General features: G+C 42.6%; 1 protein-coding gene across 1 annotated transcript; it reads right to left on the bottom strand.

The window, feature by feature from the left end:
* Positions 1-13,343, bottom strand: LOC109870139 (splicing factor U2AF 35 kDa subunit). The gene is made up of 6 exons (XM_020460505.2): positions 13,201-13,343; positions 10,230-10,317; positions 1,564-1,630; positions 608-657; positions 237-335; positions 1-113 (listed from the first exon to the last, which is right to left on the bottom strand). The coding sequence occupies exons 1-6, from the start codon at positions 13,242-13,244 to the stop codon at positions 78-80; spliced, it is 384 nt and encodes a 127-aa protein (XP_020316094.1). The 5' UTR covers positions 13,245-13,343; the 3' UTR covers positions 1-77.
* Between the last annotated feature and the right edge of the window lie 7,510 nt (positions 13,344-20,853).

Genomic DNA, 20,853 nt, shown 5'->3' with positions numbered 1-20,853 from the left:
CGTTGAACCAACGGTTATTCAGATCCATCACGGCCTTCTCCGCGTCTTCCTCACGACGGAACTACACACAGAGACCATCACAGAGTTGGTGTGTGTGTGTGCGAAATTACGTTCTTAAGAGGCAGAAACAACGACAGAGTTTTTGTGATTAAATGGAAGGAGGAGAATGGGTGTTCAACAAACATGCACAAAACCCACCATCACACACACACACAATTACATGGTAAGTGACACACCTTCAGGTATACGTTTCCAACCAGATGGTCTCCCAGGTTGTCGCACACATTCATCTCCTCCACCTCTCCGTACTTCTCCTCCATCTCTGTGAAGACCTCCTACAACAAGAGAAACAAAGGAAGAGGTGGATTGGCAGACAGAAACGGGAAAACACTAAGCCTCAAGTTTGCTTGAATTCAAAGCGCATTTCCCAAAAATGGCCAGGAAAAAAAGTTTCAATATTTCTAGTCGGTTTCAGTATTGTCATGGACTCCCACATGGGCTGTGTGATGGGGGAATTGACGCAACGTAACCAAGAGCTGCATCATCCACTCCTTTCAAGTGGATTTATAGTGCGATAATACCAGAAGCTGACGTGTCACTGACTCACCTCAAAGAACTCATCGTAGTGCTCCTGCATCTCCACATCACTGACGGCACCTAGTGGCCACAGGAGAAACACTTATCAGGGACAAGCCAATGACGGCATCAGTGTGGTTTCATTAACTAACATGCACAAGAGAAACATTGCTAAAAACAGACAAGTCTGGACTGATTGGACAGGATTTTAATCTAAATATTACTGAATTACAAATTACTTGAATTGCCTAATAGCACACAGTCCTGTATACATGAAATGGGGATTTCAGGAAATATCATGTCCGAAGCAAAAGGGTCAGTGCCAAGAATCAGTTCATTGTGCCCCTGCACAACAAGGACAGTAAGACTCGACATTTCCCTTATGAGGAGTCTTAAGAGACTCATTTAAAGTTACATTCTGTGCTAAGTAGTAATAGCAAGGTTCTGGCGCTGTCAGACATAATATAGCTGTCAATGAATACTAAGGAATGGGACTCACTGGGACCTAAACACTCTAGGGAAAATGTCAGTCATACTCATCTCCCCAAAATCACATTCCATGTATCACATTTTGTACAATAAAAACAAGACATTTCCATAAATGAGTTTGACCTGAGACTATGGGGCAGGGTTAACTTCTTGAACAGGATTAGTGATGTGTAAATGAGTGAGTACTTGAAAAAAAAAAAAAACATGAATAAACTATTACCTAGAAGAAAGGACTTAATTCAAAATCTAATAGAAATATACACTACTGTATGCATCAACCTTTATTTGGTTATTTCTGTAAGTGGTACCTACCAGAAGAGTAGCCCACATGGATTGTTTTACTTAACACTAGTACCTGTTGTATTGCATGTCTAGTACAGCACCTTAAAAAAGGGTCCAAACCTTAAATCACTGAGAAAAAAAAAAGGGATAAATCTTAGAATGGGAGATCAAGAGGAAACATAGCAGCTGGTCCCTGTTAACAGGTGGGAAACTTACAGCGCAAACCATCGGCAGACTGGGCAGTGTTTTGAGGGTTACGGTAAATGTTCAAGAGGGCAATGGTCTGAAAATACAAAATGTACATTTGAAATATTTTAAGTAACAGTTAAGAAATCTGCCTGAAACTAGGTGCATTTACTTCCATCCCCCTCCCTCAAAACAGTGTAATTGTGCCCCAACCAGCCCCAGACCAGGGTAGGAAGGGATGAGTGAAAGACATTAAGATGATCCATGGGACTGGTCCACACCGAAACAGAGGGAGCTGGAAGAAGCGACATACTCAGAACGACAACATTTGACTATCGCAAATGATATATATTATACACACACAAATTACATCCATTTTTAGAATAACGTAACAAAATATGGATAAAAGGGAAGGGGTCTGAATAGTTCCCAAACGCACTACAAAACCGTTCAAAAGGTTGGGGTCATTTAGAAATGTCTGAAGAGAGAAGCACATTTTTAGTCCATTAAAATAACAAATTGATCAGAAATACAGTTCAGACATAGTTAATGACTATTGTAGCTGGAAAAGACAGATTTTTATGGAATATCTACTTAGGCGTACAGAAGCCCATAATCAGCAACCATCACTGTGTTCCAATGGTGCATTGTGTTAGCTAATCCAAATGTATCATTTTAAAAAGGCGAATTGATTAGAAAACCCTTTTTAATGAAGCTGCCAGTTGAGGACTTGTGAGGTATCCGTTTCTCAAACTAGACACTAATGTACTTGTCCTCTTGCTCAGTTGTGCACCGGGGCCCCCCACTCCTTTCTATTCTGGTTAGAGACAGTTAGCACTGTTCTGTGAAGGGAGTAGTACGAGACATTCAGTTTTTTGGTAATTTCTCACATGGAACATCCTTAATTTCTCAGAACAAGAATAGACTGACCAGTTTCAGAAGCAAGTTCTTTGTTCCTGGCCATTTTGAGCCTGTAATCAAACCCATAAATGCTGATGCTCACCTAGTCTAAAGGCGGCCAGTTTTACGGCTTCTTTAAAATCAGAACAACAGTTTTCAGCTGTGCTAACATAATTGCAAAAGGGTTTAATAATGGTCAATTAGCCTTCTAAAAAACGATAAACTTGGATTAGTTCACACTGTACCATTGGAACACAGTAGTGATGGTTGCTGGTAATAGGTACAGTGGGGCAAAAAAAGTATTTAGTCAGCCACCAATTGTGCTAGTTCTCCCACTTACAAAGATGAGAGGCCTGTAATTTTCATCATAGGTACACTTCAACTGTGACAGACAAAATGAGAAAAAATATATATAAAAATCCAGAAAATCACATTGTAGGATTTTTTATGAATTTGCAAATTATAGTGGAAAATAAGTATTTGTCCAATAACAAAAGTTTATCAATACTTTGTTATATACCCTTTGTTGGCAATGACAGAGGTCAAACGTGTTCTGTAAGTCTTCACACTGTTGCTGGTATTTTGGCCCATTCCTCCATGCAGATCTCCTCTAGATCAGTGATGTTTTGGGGCTGTTGCTGGGCAACACGGACTTTCAACTCCCTCCAAAGATTTTCTATGGGGTTGAGATCTGGAGACTGGCTAGGCCACTCCAGGACCTTGAAATGCTTCTTACGAAGCGACTCCTTCGTTGCCCGGGCGGTGTGTTTGGGATCATTGTCATGCTGAAAGACCCAGCCACGTTTCATCTTCAATCATTCATTCTTTCCTTTACACGGATCAGTCGTCCTGGTCCCTTTGCAGAAAAACAGCCCCAAAGCATGATGTTTCCACCCCCATGCTTCACAGTAGGTATGGTGTTCTTTGGATGCAACTCAGCATTCTTTGTCCTCCAAACACAACGAGTTGAGTTTTTACCAAAAAGTTATATTTTGGTTTCATCTGACCATATGACATTCTCCCAATCTTCTTCTGGATCATTCAAATGCTCTCTAGCAAACTTCAGACAGGCCTGGACATGTACTGGCTTAAGCAGGGGGACACGTCTGGTACTGCAGGATTTGAGACCCTGGCGGCGTAGTGTGTTACTGATGGTAGGCTTTGTTACTTTGGTCCCAGCTCTCTGCAGGTCATTCACTAGGTCCCCATGTGTGGTTCTGGGATTTTTGCTCACCGTTCTTGTGATCATTTTGACCCCACGGGGTGAGATCTTGCGTGGAGCCCCAGATCGAGGGAGATTATCAGTGGTCTTGTATGTCTTCCATTTCCTAATAATTTCTCCCACAGTTGATTTCTTCAAACCAAGCTGCTTACCTATTGCAGATTCAGGTCTACAATTTTGTTTCTGGTGTCCTTTGACAGCTCTTTGGTCTTGGCCATAGTGGAGTTTGGAGTGTGACTGTTTGAGGTTGTGGACAGGTGTCTTTTATACTGATAACAACTTCAAACAGGTGCCATTAATACAGGTAACGAGTGGAGGACAGAGGAGCCTGTGACCAAATACTTATTTTCCACCATAATTTGCAAATAAATTCATTTAAAAAATCCTGTGATTTTCTGGATTTTTCCCCCCCCATTTTGTCTGACATAGTTGTAGTGTACCTATGATGAAAATTACAGGCCTCTCATCTTTTTAAGTGGGAGAACTTGAACAAGTTTTGCCCCACTGTAGATATTCCATTTAAAAAAAATATGTTTCCAGCTACAATAGTCATTTACAACATTAACAAATGTATACAATGCATTTCTGATCAATTTGATATGATTTTAAATGGACCAAAAATGTGCTTCTTTCCAAGGCAAGGATATTTTTAAGTGAGCCCAAACTTTTGAACGGTAGTGTAAATCTACGTACAGTGCATTTTGGAATGTATTTAGACCCCTTGACTTTTCCACATTTTGTTACAGCCTAAAATGGATTAAATAAAACATGTTCTTCGTTAATCTACACACACACAAAGCCCAAAAAACACGATTTTAGAAAATTTTGCACATTTAAAAATAAAAACCTTATTTACATAAGTATTCAAACCCTTTGCTATGAGAACTGAAATGGAGCTCAGGTGCATCTGGTTTCCATTGATCATCATTGAGATGTTTCTACAACTTGGTTTGAGTCCACCTGGGGTTAATTCATTGGAAAGGCACACACACACACAATATAAAAGGCCCCACAGTTGACAGTGCATGTCAGAGCAAAAACCATGCCATGCGGTTGAAGGAATTGTCCATAGAGCTACGAGATAGGACTGTGTCGAGGCACAGATCTGGGGAAGGGTAGCAAAACATTTCTGCAACATTGAAGGTCCCCAATAACACAGTGGTCTCCATTCTTAAATGGAAGAAGTTTGGAACCACCAAGATTCTTCCTTACAGCTGGTCACCTGGCCAAACTGAGAAATCGGGGGAGAAGTGCCTTGGTCAGGGAGGTGACCAAGAACCCTCTGATCCCTCTGACAGAGCTCCAGAGTTCCTCTGTGGAGATGGGAGAACCGTCTAGAAGGACAACCATTTCTGCAGCAGTCTACCAATCAGGCCTTTATGGTAGAGTGGCCAGACGGCAGCCCCTTAGTAAAAAAGGAACATGACAGCCCACTTGGAGTTTGCCAAAAGGCACCTGAAGGACTCTCAGACCATGAGAAACAAGATTATCTGATGAAATCAAGCATCACGTCTGGAGGAATCCTGGCACCATCATGCTGTGGGGATGTTTTTCAACTGCAGGGACTGGGAGGCTAGTCAGGATCGAGGGAACGATGAAAGGAGCAAAGTACAAAAAAAATCCTTGATGAAAACCTGTTTCATTGAGCTCAGGACCTCAGACTGGGATGAAGGTTCACCTACCAACAGGACAATGACCCAAAGCACACAGCCCAGACAACGAAGGAGTGGTTTCGGGACAAGTCTCAGAATGTCCTTGAGTGGCACAGAGAGCTCGGACTTGAACATCTCTGGAGAGACCTGAAAATAGCTGTGCAGCGACGCTTCCAATCCAACCGGAGAGCTTGAGAGGATCTGCAGAGAAGAATGGGAGAAACTCCCCAAATACAGGTGTGCCAAGCTTTAGGCATCATACCCTAGAAGACCTCTAGGCTGTAATCACTGCCAAAGGTGCTTCAAGAAAGTCCTTGAGTAAAGCGTCTGAATACTTATGTAAATGTGATTTTTAAATTGTTTATACATTTGCAAACATTTCTAAAAACATATTTTTTCCCCCTGTCATTATGGAGCATTGTGTGGAAAAAGTAAAAGAGCTCTGAACACTTCCCAAATGCGCTGTACATACAGTACCAGTCAAAGTTGACACACCTACTCGTTCCTAAGTTTTAGTTGTACTATGTTCTACATTGTAGAATAAGTGACGACATCAAAACTATGAAATAACACATATGGAATCATGTAGTAACAACAAAAAAAGTTAACAAATCAAATGAGATTCTTCAAAGCAGCTGGCCTTTGCCTTGATGACAACTTTGCACACTTTTGGTATTATCTCAACCAGCTTCATGAGGTAGTCACCTGAAATGCATTTCAATTAACAGGTGTGCCTTGCTAAATGTTCATTTGTGGAATTTATTTCCTTCTTAATGCATTTGAGCCAATCAGTTGTGTTGTGACAAGGCAGGGGTCATATATAGAAGATAGCCGTTATTTGGTAAAAGACCAAGTCCATATTACGGCAGGTCAAGAACAGCTCAAACAAACAAAGAGAAACGACAGTCAATACAGAAAATTAAAGAACTTTGAAAGTTTCTTCAAGTGCAGCAAAAACCATCAAGTGCTGATGAAACTGGCTCTCATGAGGGCCGCCACAAGTAAGGAAGACCCAGAGTTGCCGCTGCTGCAGAGGAGAAGTTCATTAGTTAACTGCACCTCAGATTGAAGCCCAATTAAATTATTCAAGTAACAGACAGACATCAACACTGAATCAGGCCTTCATGGTTGAGTTGCTGCAAAGAAACCACTACTAAAGGACACCAATAAGAAGAGACTTGCTTGGGCCAAGAAACACAAGTAATGGACATTATTTGAGATTTTTGTTTCCAACCGCCGTGTCTTTGAGAGACACAGAGTAGGTGAACAGATTACCTCTGCATGTGTTTCCCACCGTGAAGCATGGAGGTGGTGTGATGGTGCTTTGCTGATGACACTGTCAGTGATTTATTTAGAATTCAAGGCACACTTAACCAGGATGGCTACCACAGCATTCTGCAATGATACACCATCCTATCTGGATTGCGCTTAGTGGGTCTATCATTTGTTTTTCAATAGGACAATGACAGGCTGTGAAGGGCTATTTGAACAAGGAGGAGAGTGATGAGTGCTGCATCACATGACCTGGCCTCCACAATCACCCAACCTCAACCCATTTAAGATGGTCTGGGATGAGTTGGGCCACAGAGTGAAGGAAAAGCAGCCAACCATTGCTCATAGTATGTTGGAACTCTTTCAAGACTGTTGAAAAAGCATTTCAGGTGAAGCTGGTTGAGAGAATGCCAAGTGTGCAAAGATGTCAAGGTAAAGGGCAGGTACTTTGAAGAATCTCAAATATAAAATATACAAATCAATGTAACACTTTTTTGTTAGTTTTGATGTCTTCACTATTATTCTGCAATGTAGAAAATAGTCAAAATAAAGAAAACCCTTGAATGAGTAGGTGTCCAAACTTTGACTGGTACTGTATACACACAATATAAGGTCAATGGGGCTCGAAATGACTTCAAGAACTTGCTGAATCATAGGTGATTGAATGCTAAGATGTGCTTTTTATTCTAAGTTACTTTTTTTCTCCTTTTGATACATTTTCAAAATTTTGAGTCATTCTGAGATGCTCAGCTGAGAAACAGAACAGTTATACATGACATCAACAAGACCACAAACCCATGACTTACCTGGGAGGCAGTGAGTGGCAATACATCAGCTCTGCTAGTCGGGGCTCAATTTCAAGGTACTATAAGATTTACAATATGTTTGACATAAGTTAATCAGTCTATTGTATAGGGGTGACAGTGTGGCGAGAGCCAAAACTAAAGCCGTGCTGTGTCTGGACAGTAACGCATATCGATATTTTGCTGTCAACCTCCAACAAATATTGGGCACTAGCGCAGTCGGTGTGTTGTCAGTCTTGTCTGAAAGCGCATGATAAATGCCTAAAGTCAGTCATCTGTGCACTATAACTGTGTTAGAAAACAGATACTACCAGGAGATCACTTGGAGGCATTAACTTCACTGTAAGGGATCATTGCAAATTTAGTGAATCAAGGCATTTGTGTTTATCCTTTTCTCAATGTCACCATCAGAGCATGTCATTCTACACCTAGGCTTAGACCTCCTGAATGGCCACAGATAAATGCAATACATCTATTTGACTGGCGAAATAGGGGGCGTTTTTCCGGGTGCGGCATATTGGCGTGTTGAGGTAGCCCCTGCTACCAGTGTTTAGAAAGACCCTCAGAAGCCCTGCAGGAAGCCAGAAGAGACACAGACCTAAAATCTGAGGAGGGAGGAGAGAGCTAGAAAGACCTGAGGGCTGAGAGGACTGGAGCAGAGGCACTTACAGTGGGAGCCGTCGGCCGTCTGCGCACTGTTTTGGGGATTACGGTAGATGTTTTGAATCAAGATGGTCTGGAGAGGGAAAAATAAAAATAAATATTTTTAATAAAAATACAAATTCCCCAAATCCTGATACCTAGAACCTATAGCAAAAGTGGTGGTGGGGGGGGGAGAAGAGAAAATCCCTGGATGTAGAGGAACTGCTTGACTGGAGGACACGATGGGAAGTTTGAGTCTTTTCTTTGTCCGGAGGAGGCGAACTGTAGGGAAACCTAGAGTACAGCTGCTGTGCTAGGTTTTATTATTTTATTTAAATGTTTATGCTATTTAGTAGATGCTTTAAGCGACTTAGTCATGCGTCTCTACTCACTGAGAGGGATACATCAGGCTTTGAGGTGGGGAAATTAAGCGCAGCGTGTCAGTCAAGTTTAGTCTAACGCAATACCACAATATGTATTAATGAGGGAACGAGAGCCATCAGTAATCCATAGTCAAATGTTATGAGCTCTGTCAAAAAAAAAAAAAATACTAAAAGAGCTGCCAACAACCTGAAGTGAATACCCTAAGACACCATCTAGTGTCAGCTCTAACTATAATGAACAAAAATATAAACTATGTAAAGTGTTGGTCCCATGATTCATATCCCAAAAACATGCACAAAAGGCTTCTCAAATATTGTGCACAAATTTGAATACGTCTTTGTTATTGAGCATTTTTCTTTGCCAAGATAATCCATCCACCCAACGTGCGGCATATCAAGAAGCTGATTAAACATGATTACTACACAGGTGCACCTTGTGCTAGGGACAACAAAATACCAATATTAAAATGTGCAGTTGTGTCACAACTCAAAGCCACAGATGTCTCAATTTTAAGGGAGCTTGCAATTGGCATGCTAACTGTATGAATGTTCACCAGAACTGTTGCCAAAGAATTTAATGTTAATTTCTCTCAAATAAGCCGCCTCCAACGTTGTTTTAGAGAATCTGGCAGTACGTCCAACCGGCCTGACAACCGCAGACTACATGTAACCACGCCAGCCCAGGACCTCCACATCCAGCTTCTTCACCTGCAGGATCATCGGAGACCAGCCACCCGGCCAGCTAATGAAGCGGAGGAGTATTTCTGTATGTAATGAAGCCCTTGCAGTGAAAAACCAATTCAGATTGGCTGAGCCCCTGCCCACGAATGGCTGTACCCCTGCCCAGTCAATTGAAATCCATAGATTAGGGCCTAATAAATGTATTTCAATTGACTAATTTCCTTATATGAACTGTAACTCAATAAAATTGTTGCGTTTATATTTTTCTTCAGTATGTATACACTAGCAACACAATGTTATGTCCTGGGCTCCCTGGGTGAAACCTAGCTCTCAATCAAAGGTTGTCATGATATTCAGTTAAATAGACAGACATGTGACTGAGTGAAAGGGTAAGAGGATGGCCTAGATTCAGGGCAGACTGTCCACTAAAAATAGGATATTTATTGTCCTATTGGGGTTAGAAAAAGTACCTCTGTTCATTAATAAAGGGACCAGCGAAAGAAAAATAGCAAAGCAGAGAGAATGTTGTGTGGGACGTGTTTGTCTGGTATACTGAGATGCGGTATGCAAAAAACGCTTTGGCTATTCAAGGCGAGGCCACAGAACAGACTTGGACCAGCAAAAATGGAGGAAATATGTATCGCTGTGCTTGTTTCAGAAGTATGGTTGCTTAAAACACTTCCTGTTTCATATATTTAGGACACTAACTAGTACTGTATTTAGTCATCTATATTCAAAGTACATTTTAGTAGTATTATTATTAAAAGGTGTCTGATAAATACAGAGGGGCTGGTGAAAGGTGCACAACAGAGCCCACAAACACACATCAGTAGATTGGGGGGGGGGGGGGGGGGGGGGGGGGGAGTCATGCACAAAATGTTATTCACACTATGGTGCTTCACTATCAGAACACCAGAGTGCTGATAAAACTTGCCCCGTCCGTGATTAGAAGAACAAGCTAAACAAAGCTGGATCCGTTTTACCAAACCAAAGATAATGTAGCAATTTGACAAACGCTAACCCTGCCTAGAGCATGACAACCATTTCATCTTGGCAAGATAACTTTTCCACATGCCCTTTAATGCAGGCCTCTGGTAGACGCAAATATTTTAAATAAGTTTCCTTGACTGAATTGACTTACCTGGCTGAAAGTTGGCTTATTATGTAATCTGGAGCACCGGTCACCATGTCGGCAGGCACCAATTTTAAAGTAGAAAGAACAGTTCACCCTGGGGGAAAAAAAAAAAAAGCCTAAGTAATCAGTGCTGAAATGCATAACTATCTAGAGAAATGCACTATCACATGCAAATTAAGAGAAATATGAAACTTTCCATCATGTGATAAAAGGTAGGAAAACAGCAGCCTGTTGAAAGTACAGTAGAGCTAGCTAGAGCAGATTGTCTAGCTAGAGCTCATATTAACCCATTCAAATAGACGGTAAATGTTATTAAACATTATACTGTCTATTCATGAAGCTGGCTGCCACCTGAGGGGATTTGCCGACGCTGCCCAAATGCTGTCTAAACAAATACACCTAGCGCGCGATACAGTTCTGTAAACATTTTGACTTTCATATAAGACAATTGTTCAAATACAAAAAGATCAACTTAATGTACGCAGTTTAGGAAAGTTGCACCTGGCTGAATTTTGAGACATGAATTGTGGAACGGGCCAATTGAAATGCAAGTGGAAGGTCAGAGGCGGAGTATGAAAACAGCAGGGTGCAACAAGTTCAAGTTGTCACATCCACAAGTGCAGTGTAATACATCTAATCAATAATCATTTAAGCAGCAGCATAGGTGTGAGGGGGAGCAGTAGATGTTAGCCACTTAACAGTCTTATGGCTAGGGGATAGAAGCAGTTTAGGAGTCTGTTGGTGTGAGTCTTGATGCACCGGTACCATCTGCCAGACAGGAGTACGTAGAACAGTGCATGTCTCAGATGGCTGGAGTCTAGATGGTTGGGAGCTCACCCCCAATGAAGCGCAGTTGGCTACCAGATCGTGATACAACCAAATCAAATCAAATTTTATTCGTCACATGCGCAAAATACAACAACGCTTACTTACGAGCCCTTAACCAACAATGCTAAATAAACAAATGGAAAAACAGTACATTGAGCCTCTGGAATAGAGTCAGTGCAAAACATTATAATCAGGTAGCCATTTGATTAACTGTTCAGCAGTCTAATGGTTTGGGCGTAGAAACTGTTAAGGAGCCTTCTGGTCCCAGACTTGGCACTCCAGTACCGATTGCTGTGCGGTAGCACAGAAAACAGGGCCTTCCTCTGACACGGCCTGGTATAGAGGTCCTGGGTGGCAGGAAGCTCAGCCCCAGTGAAATACTGGGCCATATGCAAAACCCTCTGTAGCGACTTGTGGTTGGATTCAGAGGAGTTGCCATACAAAACGGTGCTGCAACCAATCAGGATGCTCTTCGATGGAGCAGCTGTAAAAGTTACTAAGGATGTGAGGGGCCAGGCAAAATCAGTTCAGCCTTCTCCACGACGACCATGATAAGTCCCCAGTGATGTGGACACCGAGGAACTTAACCCGTTGGGGGTGTTTTTCCATGATCAAATCATAAACTGTGCACTGTAAGTGTATATTTTGTATTTGAAAGATAAGTTATTCGAATGACCGTTATTCCAGGAGGTACAATATTGGTTAAGTGACGCATTTGGCAATGTTCAAATCATTTGCACAAAACATATAAACAATAGCATTCGCAGTCAAAGTTGATACATGTAGGCCCTCCATATATAGGCTATGCGCAGCACTTCGTTCAATTTATTGAATCAGTTATTGTGTTCTTGCTCAAACCGCAAGTAACAGCTGTCAAACTCAGACGTTTCTATCACAACACAGGTATGTCGATTCACACGGGACTATTATCATCATCAGACTTTGGAACTTTAAAAAAAACGCTGTTATTCTGGTTAGTCAATGTCCAGATTTCAGTTTCCATTTAACCCATCTAAACAGTAGGCAACAGTTCCTTTGACATGCCATAGGGTCTGTTTGAAGTCCAGTCCTGTGACTGTCACATGTGTATAGAGCCTCACAATCAATCACCACAAATAACAGGAATTATCATGTTATGGGATTATCTGTTATCACCCTCTTTTTTTCTCTTCATTAAAACTTTTCAAATTTTCCCTTCTTTATTTTCAACTGTCCTTTTGCAGCTTTTGTCTTATTGAATTAAACTTCGACAATGTACTCTTGCCTCCATGGATTGACGTTACTGCTTTTGGGAACGGGCAGAAAGTTATTTGGCGATTGGATGGGTAGATTATTTGGCGCACGTACTGTTAAACCCTAAAGTTTAGGTTTATGCAGTAATACCAGATATCCTAATATAAATTAAAGAAAAACCTCAATGTTACCTATAGAAATTGCACACTAATTAAACATTTATGGATGTCAAGGTATTTTTTGTCTTTATACAACCCGCCCGTCATCCACTGGCCCTTCAACCACACAATATTTAATGACTCTAAACCTGTCTGCCCCACGGATATAACCGCGAGTTGAGTACTACTGCATCAGTACTACTGTAGTTATATTGTCCGTTTCACAATTTCTTCAAACTTGGACACACCACATATTATACAGGGCAAATGCTATGCGCATCTGGATGATCTTGGGAGCCAGCTAGTTGACATTATGGCTAACGTTACTGGATGTATAGCAACAGATGACAAATCTTGGTATAGCTAGCTAATTTAACCATTTGGGACACATTGCAGAGTGAGTTGCCAGCAGTGTTTCCCTAACTACAAAATCATTAGTGTCACACAAAATAATGTCTAGATTGACAAACAGGGTACTAAGCAATGTAATGTACATTTTACAGGTGAGACTGGCAAACTGCTCAGCACACACAAAGATCCCTTACATGTGCACACATGTTCAACAACATGCTAACGTTTTCCAAATGACTATATCCATCATTCTAACACGTCTAAATTTCACAGCTAATTGTGAATGATATAACATAGTAAGGCAAGTGTGGAAGTTCTCTTCATAGGTCTGTAATATGATTGTCAGACCAAACAAGCAAGGATATATATATATATATATATATATATTGTTGAAAACATTTACTCACTTATCTTTCTCTGTACCGAAAATGGACGCCAGGTACTCCGCCATTTTCGATCCTATCCGCTACACTTTTGACGTCAGAAATGATACCCTTCCAGGAACTGAGCACTGATTTTAACTTTTTTTTTTTCATTTTTCATTTAACCTTTATTTAACTAGGCAAGTCAGTTAAGAACAAATTATTATTTACAATGATGGCCTACGCCGGACGACGCTGGGCCAATTGTGCGTTGGCCTATGGGACTCCCAATCATGGCCGGATGTGATGCTGCCTGGATTCGAACCAGGTACTGCAGTGATGCCTCTTGCGTTGAGATGCAGTGCCACTCAGGAGCCCCCTTAACCAAATACTGGCCATCAATCGACCATGCATATTTTTGATGAACTTGAATTAAGTTTCAAAAGCTTTTACATACCTAGCCTAGACCATTGTACAGCAGTTGGTGGTCATTATGAAATGTTGTTGGTTGTGTGCTTAGGGTGGTTGTCCTGTTGGAAGGTGAACCTTCGGCCCAGTCTGAGGTCCTGAGCGCTCATGGCTTGGGGGTGGACGCTGTTAAGAAGCCTTTGAAACTAAGACTTGGCGCTCCGGTACCGCTTGCTGTGCAGTAGCAGAGAGAACAGTCTATGACTAAGGTGGCTGGAGTCTTTTACAAATTTTAGGGCATTCCTCTGACACCACCTGGTACAGAGGTCCTGGATGGCAGGAAGCTTGACCCCAGTGATCTACTGGGATGTACACACTACCCTCTGTATTTTTTTTATTTCAACTTTATTTAACCAGGTAGGCTAGTTGAGAACAAGTTCTCATTTACAACTGCGACTTGGCCAAGATAAAGCAAAGCAGTTCGACAAACAACAAATCAAATCAAATTTATTTATATAGCCCTTCGTACATCAGCTGATATCTCAAAGTGCTGTACAGAAACCCAGCCTAAAACCCCAAACAGCAAGCAATGCAGGTGTAGAAGCACGGTGGCTAGGAAAAACTCCCTAGAAAGGCCAAAACCTAGGAAGAAACCTAGAGGCTATGTGGGGTGGCCAGTCCTCTTCTGGCTGTGCCAGGTGGAGATTATAACAGAACATGGCCAAGATGTTCAAATGTTCATAAATGACCAGCATGGTCGTATAATAATAAGGCAGAACAGTTGAAACTGGAGCAGCAGCACGGTCAGGTGGACTGGGGACAGCAAGGAGTCATCATGTCAGGTAGTCCTGGGGCATGGTCCTAGGGCTCAGGTCAGTTGAAACTGGAGCAGCAGCACGGCCAGATGGACTGGGGACAGCAAGGAGTCATCATGTCAGGTAGTCCTGGGGCATGGTCCTAGGGCTCAGGTCCTCCGAGAGAAAGAGAGAAAGAGAGAATTAGAGAACGCACACTTAGATTCACACAGGACACCGAATAGGGCAGGAGAGGTACTCCAGATATAACAAACTGACCCTAGCCCCCCGACACATAAACTACTGCAGCATAAATACTGGAGGCTGAGACACAGAGTTACACATGGAATAAACAAACATAGGGGGAAGAAGTCTATATACAATGTGTGCAAATGAGGTAAGGCAATAAATAGGCCATAGTGGTGAAACAATGAGAATTTAGCAATTAAACACTGGGAGTGATAGATGTGCAAAGATGAATGTGCAAATAGAGATACTGGGGTGCAAAGGAGCAAAAAGAATAATAACAGTATGTGGATGAGGTAGATGGATGGGTTATTTACAGATGGGTTATGTACAGGTGCAGTGATCTGTGAGCTGCTCTGACAGCTGGTGCTTAAAGTTAGTGAGAGAGATATGAGTCTCCAGCTTCAGTGATTTTTGCAGTTTGTTACAGTCATTGGCAGCAGAGAATTGTAAGGAAAGGCGGCCAAAAAAGGAATTGGCTTTGGGGATGACCAGTGAAATATACCTTCTGCAGCGTGTGCTACGGGTGGGCGCTGCTATGGTGACCAGTGAGATGAGATAAGGTGGGGCTTTACCTAGCAAAACACTTATAGATATCATGGAGCCAGTTGGTTTGGCGACGAATATGAAGCGTGGGCCAGCCAACGAGAGCATACAGTTTGCAGTGGTGGGTAGTATATGGGGCTTTGGTAACAAAACGTATGGCACTGTGATAGACTGCATCCAATTTGCTGAGTAGATTGTTGGAGGCTATTTTGTAAATTACATCGCCGAAGTCAAGGATCGGTAGGATCGTCAGTTTTACGAGGGTATGTTTGGCAGCCTGAGTGAAGGATGCTTTGTTGCGAAATAGGAAGCCGATTGTAGATTTAATTTTGGATTGGAGATGCTTAATGTGATTCTGGAAGGAGAGTTTACAGTCTAACCAGACACCTAGGTAGTTGTAGAGGTCCACATATTCTAAGTCAGAACCGTCCAGAGTAGTGATGCTGGACGTGCGGGCAGGTGCTGGTAGCGATCGGTTGAAGAGCATGCATTTAGTTTTACTAGCATTTAAGAGCAATTGGAGGCCACGGAATGAAAGTTGTATGGCATTGAAGCTCGTCTGGAGGTTAGTTAATACAGTGTCCAAAGAAGGGCCAGAAGTATACAGAATGGTATCGTCTGCGTAGAGGTGGATCAGATAATCACCAGCAGCAAGAGCAACATCATTGATGTATACAGAGAAAATAGTCGGCCGAGGTTGGAGTAGCCAGGAGGGAGGCATGGCCAGCCGTTGAGAAATGCTTGTTGAAGTTTTCGATTATCATGGATTTATTGGTGGTGACCATGTTACCTAGCCTCAGTGCAGTGGGCAGCTGGGAGGAGGTGCTCTTGTTCTCCATGGACTTTACAGTGTCCCATAACTTTTTGGAGTTAGAGCTACAGGATGCAAATTTCTGCTTGATAAAGCTGGCCTTTGCTTTCCTGACTGACTGCGTGTATTGGTTCCTGACTTCCCTGAACAGTTGCATATCGCGGGGACTATTCGATGCTATTGCAGTCCGCCACAGGATGTTTTTGTGCTGGTCGAGGGCAGTCAGGTCTGGAGTGAACCAAGGGCTATATCTGTTCTTAGTTCTGCATTCTTTGAGCGGAGCATGCTTATTTAAGATGGTGAGGAAGTTACTTTTAAAGAATGACCAGGCATCCTCAACTGACGGGATGAGGTCAATGTCCTTCCAGGATACCCGGGCCAGGTCGATTAGAAAGGCCTGCTCGCAGAAGTGTTTTAGGGAGCGTTTGACAGTGATGAGGGGTGGTCGTTTGACCGCGGACCCATAGCGGATACAGACAATGAGGCAGTGATCGCTGAGATCCTAATTGAAGACAGCAGAGGTGTATTTGGAGGGAAAGTTGGTCAGGATAATGTCTATTAGGGTGCCCATGTTTACGGATTTAGGGTTGTACCTGGTGGGTTCCTTGATGATTTGTGTGAGATTGAGGGCAGCTAGCTTAGATTGTAGGACTGCCGGGGTGTTAAGCATATCCCAGTTTAGGTCACCTAACAGAACAAACTCTGAAGCTAGATGGGGGGCGATCAATTCACAGAGCTGAGGGGGGTCGGTAGCAGGCGGCAACAGTGAGAGACTTATTTCTGGAGAGATTAATTTTTAAAATTAGGTCCAGAGTTTACAGCAAAGATCCGGTGGAGTATTGGGCTCCACTGTGGCTTTCGAAGACCTTAGAAAGGCAGGGTAGGATAGATATAGGTCTGAGGCAGTTTGGGTCTAGAGTGTCTCCCACTTTGAAGAGGGGGATGACTGCGGCAGCTTTCCCACATTTGTCAGACAATACGAAAGAGAGGTTGAACAGGCTAGTAATAGTGGTTGCAACAATGTAGTGCCTTGAGGTTGGAGGCTGAGCAGTTGCCATACCAGGCAGTGATGCAATGGTGCAGCTGTAGAACTTTTTGAAGATCTGAGGACCCATGCCAAAACTTTTCAGTCTCCTGAGGGGAATAGGCTTTGTTGTTGTGCCCTCTTCACGACTGTCTTGGTGTGTTTGGACCATGATAGTTTGTTAGTGATGTGGACACCAAGGAACTTGAAGCTCTCAACCTGCTCCACTACAGCCCCATTGATGAGAATGGGGGTGTGCTCGGTCCTCCTTTTCCTGTAGTCCACAATCATCTCCTTTGTCTTGATCACATTGAAAGATTGTTGTCCAAGCACCACACGGCCAGGTCTCTGACCTCCTTCCTATAGGCTGTCTCATCATTGTCTGTGATCAGGCCTACCACTGTTGTGCCATCGGAAAACTTAATGATGGTGTTGGCGTCATGCCTGGCCATGCAGTCATGAGTGAACAGGTAGTACAGGAGGGGACTTAGCATGCTCCCCTGAGGGGCCTCTGTGTTGAGGATCAACCCCCTATCCTGGGGGTTCAGGATAGAGTTGCAGAGGGAGGTGTTTAGTCCCAGGGTCCTTAGCTTATTGATGAGCTTTGAGGGCACTATGGTGTTGAATGCTGAGCTATAGTCAATGAATAGCATTCTCATATAGGTGTTCCTTTTGTCCAGGTGGGAATGGGCAGTTTGGAGTGCAATAGAGATTTCATCATCTGTGGATCTGTTGGGGAGGTATGAAAATTGGAGTGGGTCTAGGGTTTAAGGAATATTGGTGTTATGTGACCCATGACCAGCCTTTCAAAGCTACGGGTCGGTAGTCATTTAGGCAGGTTACCTTAGTGTTCTTGGGCACAGGAACTATGGTGGTCTGCTTGAAACATGTTGGTATTACAGACTCGGACAGGGACAGGTTGAACATGTCAGTGAAGACACTTGCCAGTTTGTCCACGCATGCTCGGAGTACACGTCCTGGTAATCCGTCTGGCCCTGCGACCTTGTGAATGTTGACCTGTTTAAAGGTCTTACTCACATCGGCTACGGAGAGCGTGATCACACTGTCGTCTGGAACAGCTGATGGTCTCATGCATGTTTCAGTGTTGCTTGCCTCAAAACAAGCATAGAAGTAATTTAACTCGTCTGATAGGCTTGCGTCACTGGGCAGCTCGCAGCTGTGCTTCCCTTTGTAGTCTGTAATATTTTGCAAGCCCTGCCACATCCGACGAGTGTCAGAGCCGGTGTAGTATGATTCAATCTTAGTCCTGTATTGACGCTTTGCCTGTTTGAGGGCATAGCGCGATTTCTTATAAGCTTCCGGGTTAGAGTCCCGCTCCTTGAAAGCGGCAACTCTACCCTTTAGCTCAGTGACGGCAGGGTAGCCTAATGGTTAGAGCGTTGGACTAGCAGTTAACCCACTGTTCCTAGGCGGTCATTGAAAATAAGAATTTGTTCTTAACTGACTTGCCTAGTTAAATAAAGGTAAAAATAAACAAAAAAGTGTGGATGTTACCTATAATCCATGGCTTCTAGTTGGGGTATGTACGTACGGTCACTGTGGGTAGGACGTCATCGATGCAATTATTGATGAAGCCAGTGACTGATGTGGAGTACTCCTCATGGCCATCGGAAGAATCCTGGAACATATTGTGCTAGCCAAAACAGCTTAGCATCTGCTTCTTCTGACCTGATGCTTCCTGCTTTATTTTTTGCTTGTAAGCAGGAATCAGGAGGATAGAATTATGCTTAGATTTTCCAAATGGAGGGCGAGGGAGAGCTTTGTACGCGTCTCTGTGTGGATTAAAGGTGGTCTGGAGTTTTTTCCCTCTGGTTGCAGAAGAAAAGTCCCCGGCTACTAGGAGTTCCGCCTCTGGATGAGCGTTTTCCTGTTTGCTTATGGCTGTAATACAGCTCATTGACTGCGGTCTTAGTGTCAGCATCGGTTTGTGGTAGTAAATAGAAAGCTACGAAGAATATAGATTAAAACTCGATTGGTAAATAGTGTGGTCTACAGCACCCACAGCATGATGCTGCCACCAGCATGCTTCACCGTAGGGATGGTGCCAGGTTTCCTCCAGATGTGACGCGTTCAATCTTGGTTTCATCAGACCAGAGAATATTGTTTCTCATGGTCTGGGAGTCTTTAGGTGCTTTTTGGCAAACTCCAAGCGGGCTGTCATGTGCCTTTTACAGGGGAGTGGCTTCCGTCTGCCCACTCTACCATAAAGGCCTGATTGTTGGTGCTGCAGAGATGGTTGTCCTTCTGGAAAGTTCTCCCATCTCCACAGAGGAACTCTGGAGCTCTGTCAGAGTGACCATCGGGTTCTTGATCACCTCCCTGACCAAGGCCCTCCCCCCCGATTGTTCAGTTTGACCGGTCGGCCAGCTCTAGTTAGAATCTTGTTGGTTCCAAACGTCTTCCATTTTAGAATGACGGAGGCCACTGTGTTCTTGGGGACCTTCAATGCTGCAGACATTTTTTGGTACCCTTCCCCAGATCTGTGCCTCAACATAATCCTGTCCCGGACCTCTACGGACAATTCCTTCGACCTCATGGCTTGGTTTTTGCTCTGATATATACTGTCAACTTATATAGACAGGTGTGTGCCTTTCCAAATCATGTCTAATCAATTGAATTTACCACAGGTGGACTCCCATCAAGTTGTAGAAACATCTCAAGGATGATCAATGGAAAAAGGATGCACCTGAGCTCAATTTCAAGTTTCATAGCAAATGGTCTGAATACTAACGTAAATAAGGATTAGTTTTTTTGTAACAATTTCTAAAAACCTGTTTATGCTTTGTCATTATGGGTATTGTGTGTAGATTGCAGAATTGTTTTATTTAATCCATTTTAGAATAAGGCTGTAACGTAACAAAATGTGGAAAAAGTCAAGGGGTCAGAATACTTTCTGAAGGCATTGTATGTATTTATTATTAACAGGAACTGCAGCATAATTATACAATTAATATAATACTAGATAATACTTGCAAATTAATTACACATCTTTCTGTAATAAGAACTAACTACATGTTTATTTATTGTGTTTTTGTTCTACCCAGTGTTATTTTTAGTACTACATTGATATTGATTTCTGCTTTGTTGGGTTTGGAGCTTGCAAGAAAGGCATTTCACCCTACTTGTGAATGTGACATTAACACTTGTTTGTTTACCTACCCTTAAAGATAGGGTTAATTTTTATAGCTTTGAGTATAAAATCATTCAGGACATAGGATGGACCAAATAAATACATAGTTAAACTTAGAATGTAATAGGATCGTTGTGGGAGGGACATTGTGAAATAAGGAGTACTGATGGCTCAATTATTACCACATAAGTTCATGCATACAGTGAGTGTTCTTATCTACAACAACCGTCTGGTAAAAGTAGGTTACAAGTCAAATCAAATTGATCACATGCACCGAATACAACAGGTGTAGACCTTAACAAACAATGCAGTTCAAGAAATAGTTAAGAAAATATTTACTAAATAACCTAAAGTAAAAAATAAAATAACGAGGATATATACAGGGGGTACCAGTACCGATTCAATGTGTGGGGGGGTACAGGTTAGTCGAGGTAATGTGTACATGTAGGTAGGGGTAAAGTGACTATGCATAGATCATAAACAGAGTAGCAGCAGTGTAAAACCAAAGAGGTGGGGGGGGGGGGGGGGGGGGGGGTCAATGTAACTAGTCCAGGTGGCTATTTGAATAATTGTTCAGCAGTCGTATGGCTTGGGGATAGAAGCTGATCATTATAGTAAATAATTATGCGTGCTATCAAACATCACATAACACACACACACAAATATCATGATGATTTCTTTGATACAAGAGTTAACTCGTATATGTCTAAAAAAGCAA

Source organism: Oncorhynchus kisutch, linkage group LG2 (genome assembly GCF_002021735.2).
Source record: "Oncorhynchus kisutch isolate 150728-3 linkage group LG2, Okis_V2, whole genome shotgun sequence".
In the NCBI taxonomy this organism is placed as follows: Eukaryota; Metazoa; Chordata; class Actinopteri; order Salmoniformes; family Salmonidae; genus Oncorhynchus; species Oncorhynchus kisutch.
This window is presented reverse-complemented; position numbering and strand designations above follow the sequence as displayed.

Bases quoted from the DNA above. Each gene is read 5' to 3' on its own strand.
- LOC109870139 (XM_020460505.2), bottom strand. From the start codon at position 13,244: ATGGCGGAGTACCTGGCGTCCATTTTCGGTACAGAGAAAGATAA. The intron at 10,318-13,200 runs GTGAGTAAATGT...TTTTTCCCCCAG, and splicing joins TTCGGTACAGAGAAAGATAA to GGTGAACTGTTCTTTCTACT. The intron at 114-236 runs GTGTGTCACTTA...CTGCCTCTTAAG, and splicing joins TTGGAAACGTATACCTGAAG to AACGTAATTTCGCACACACA.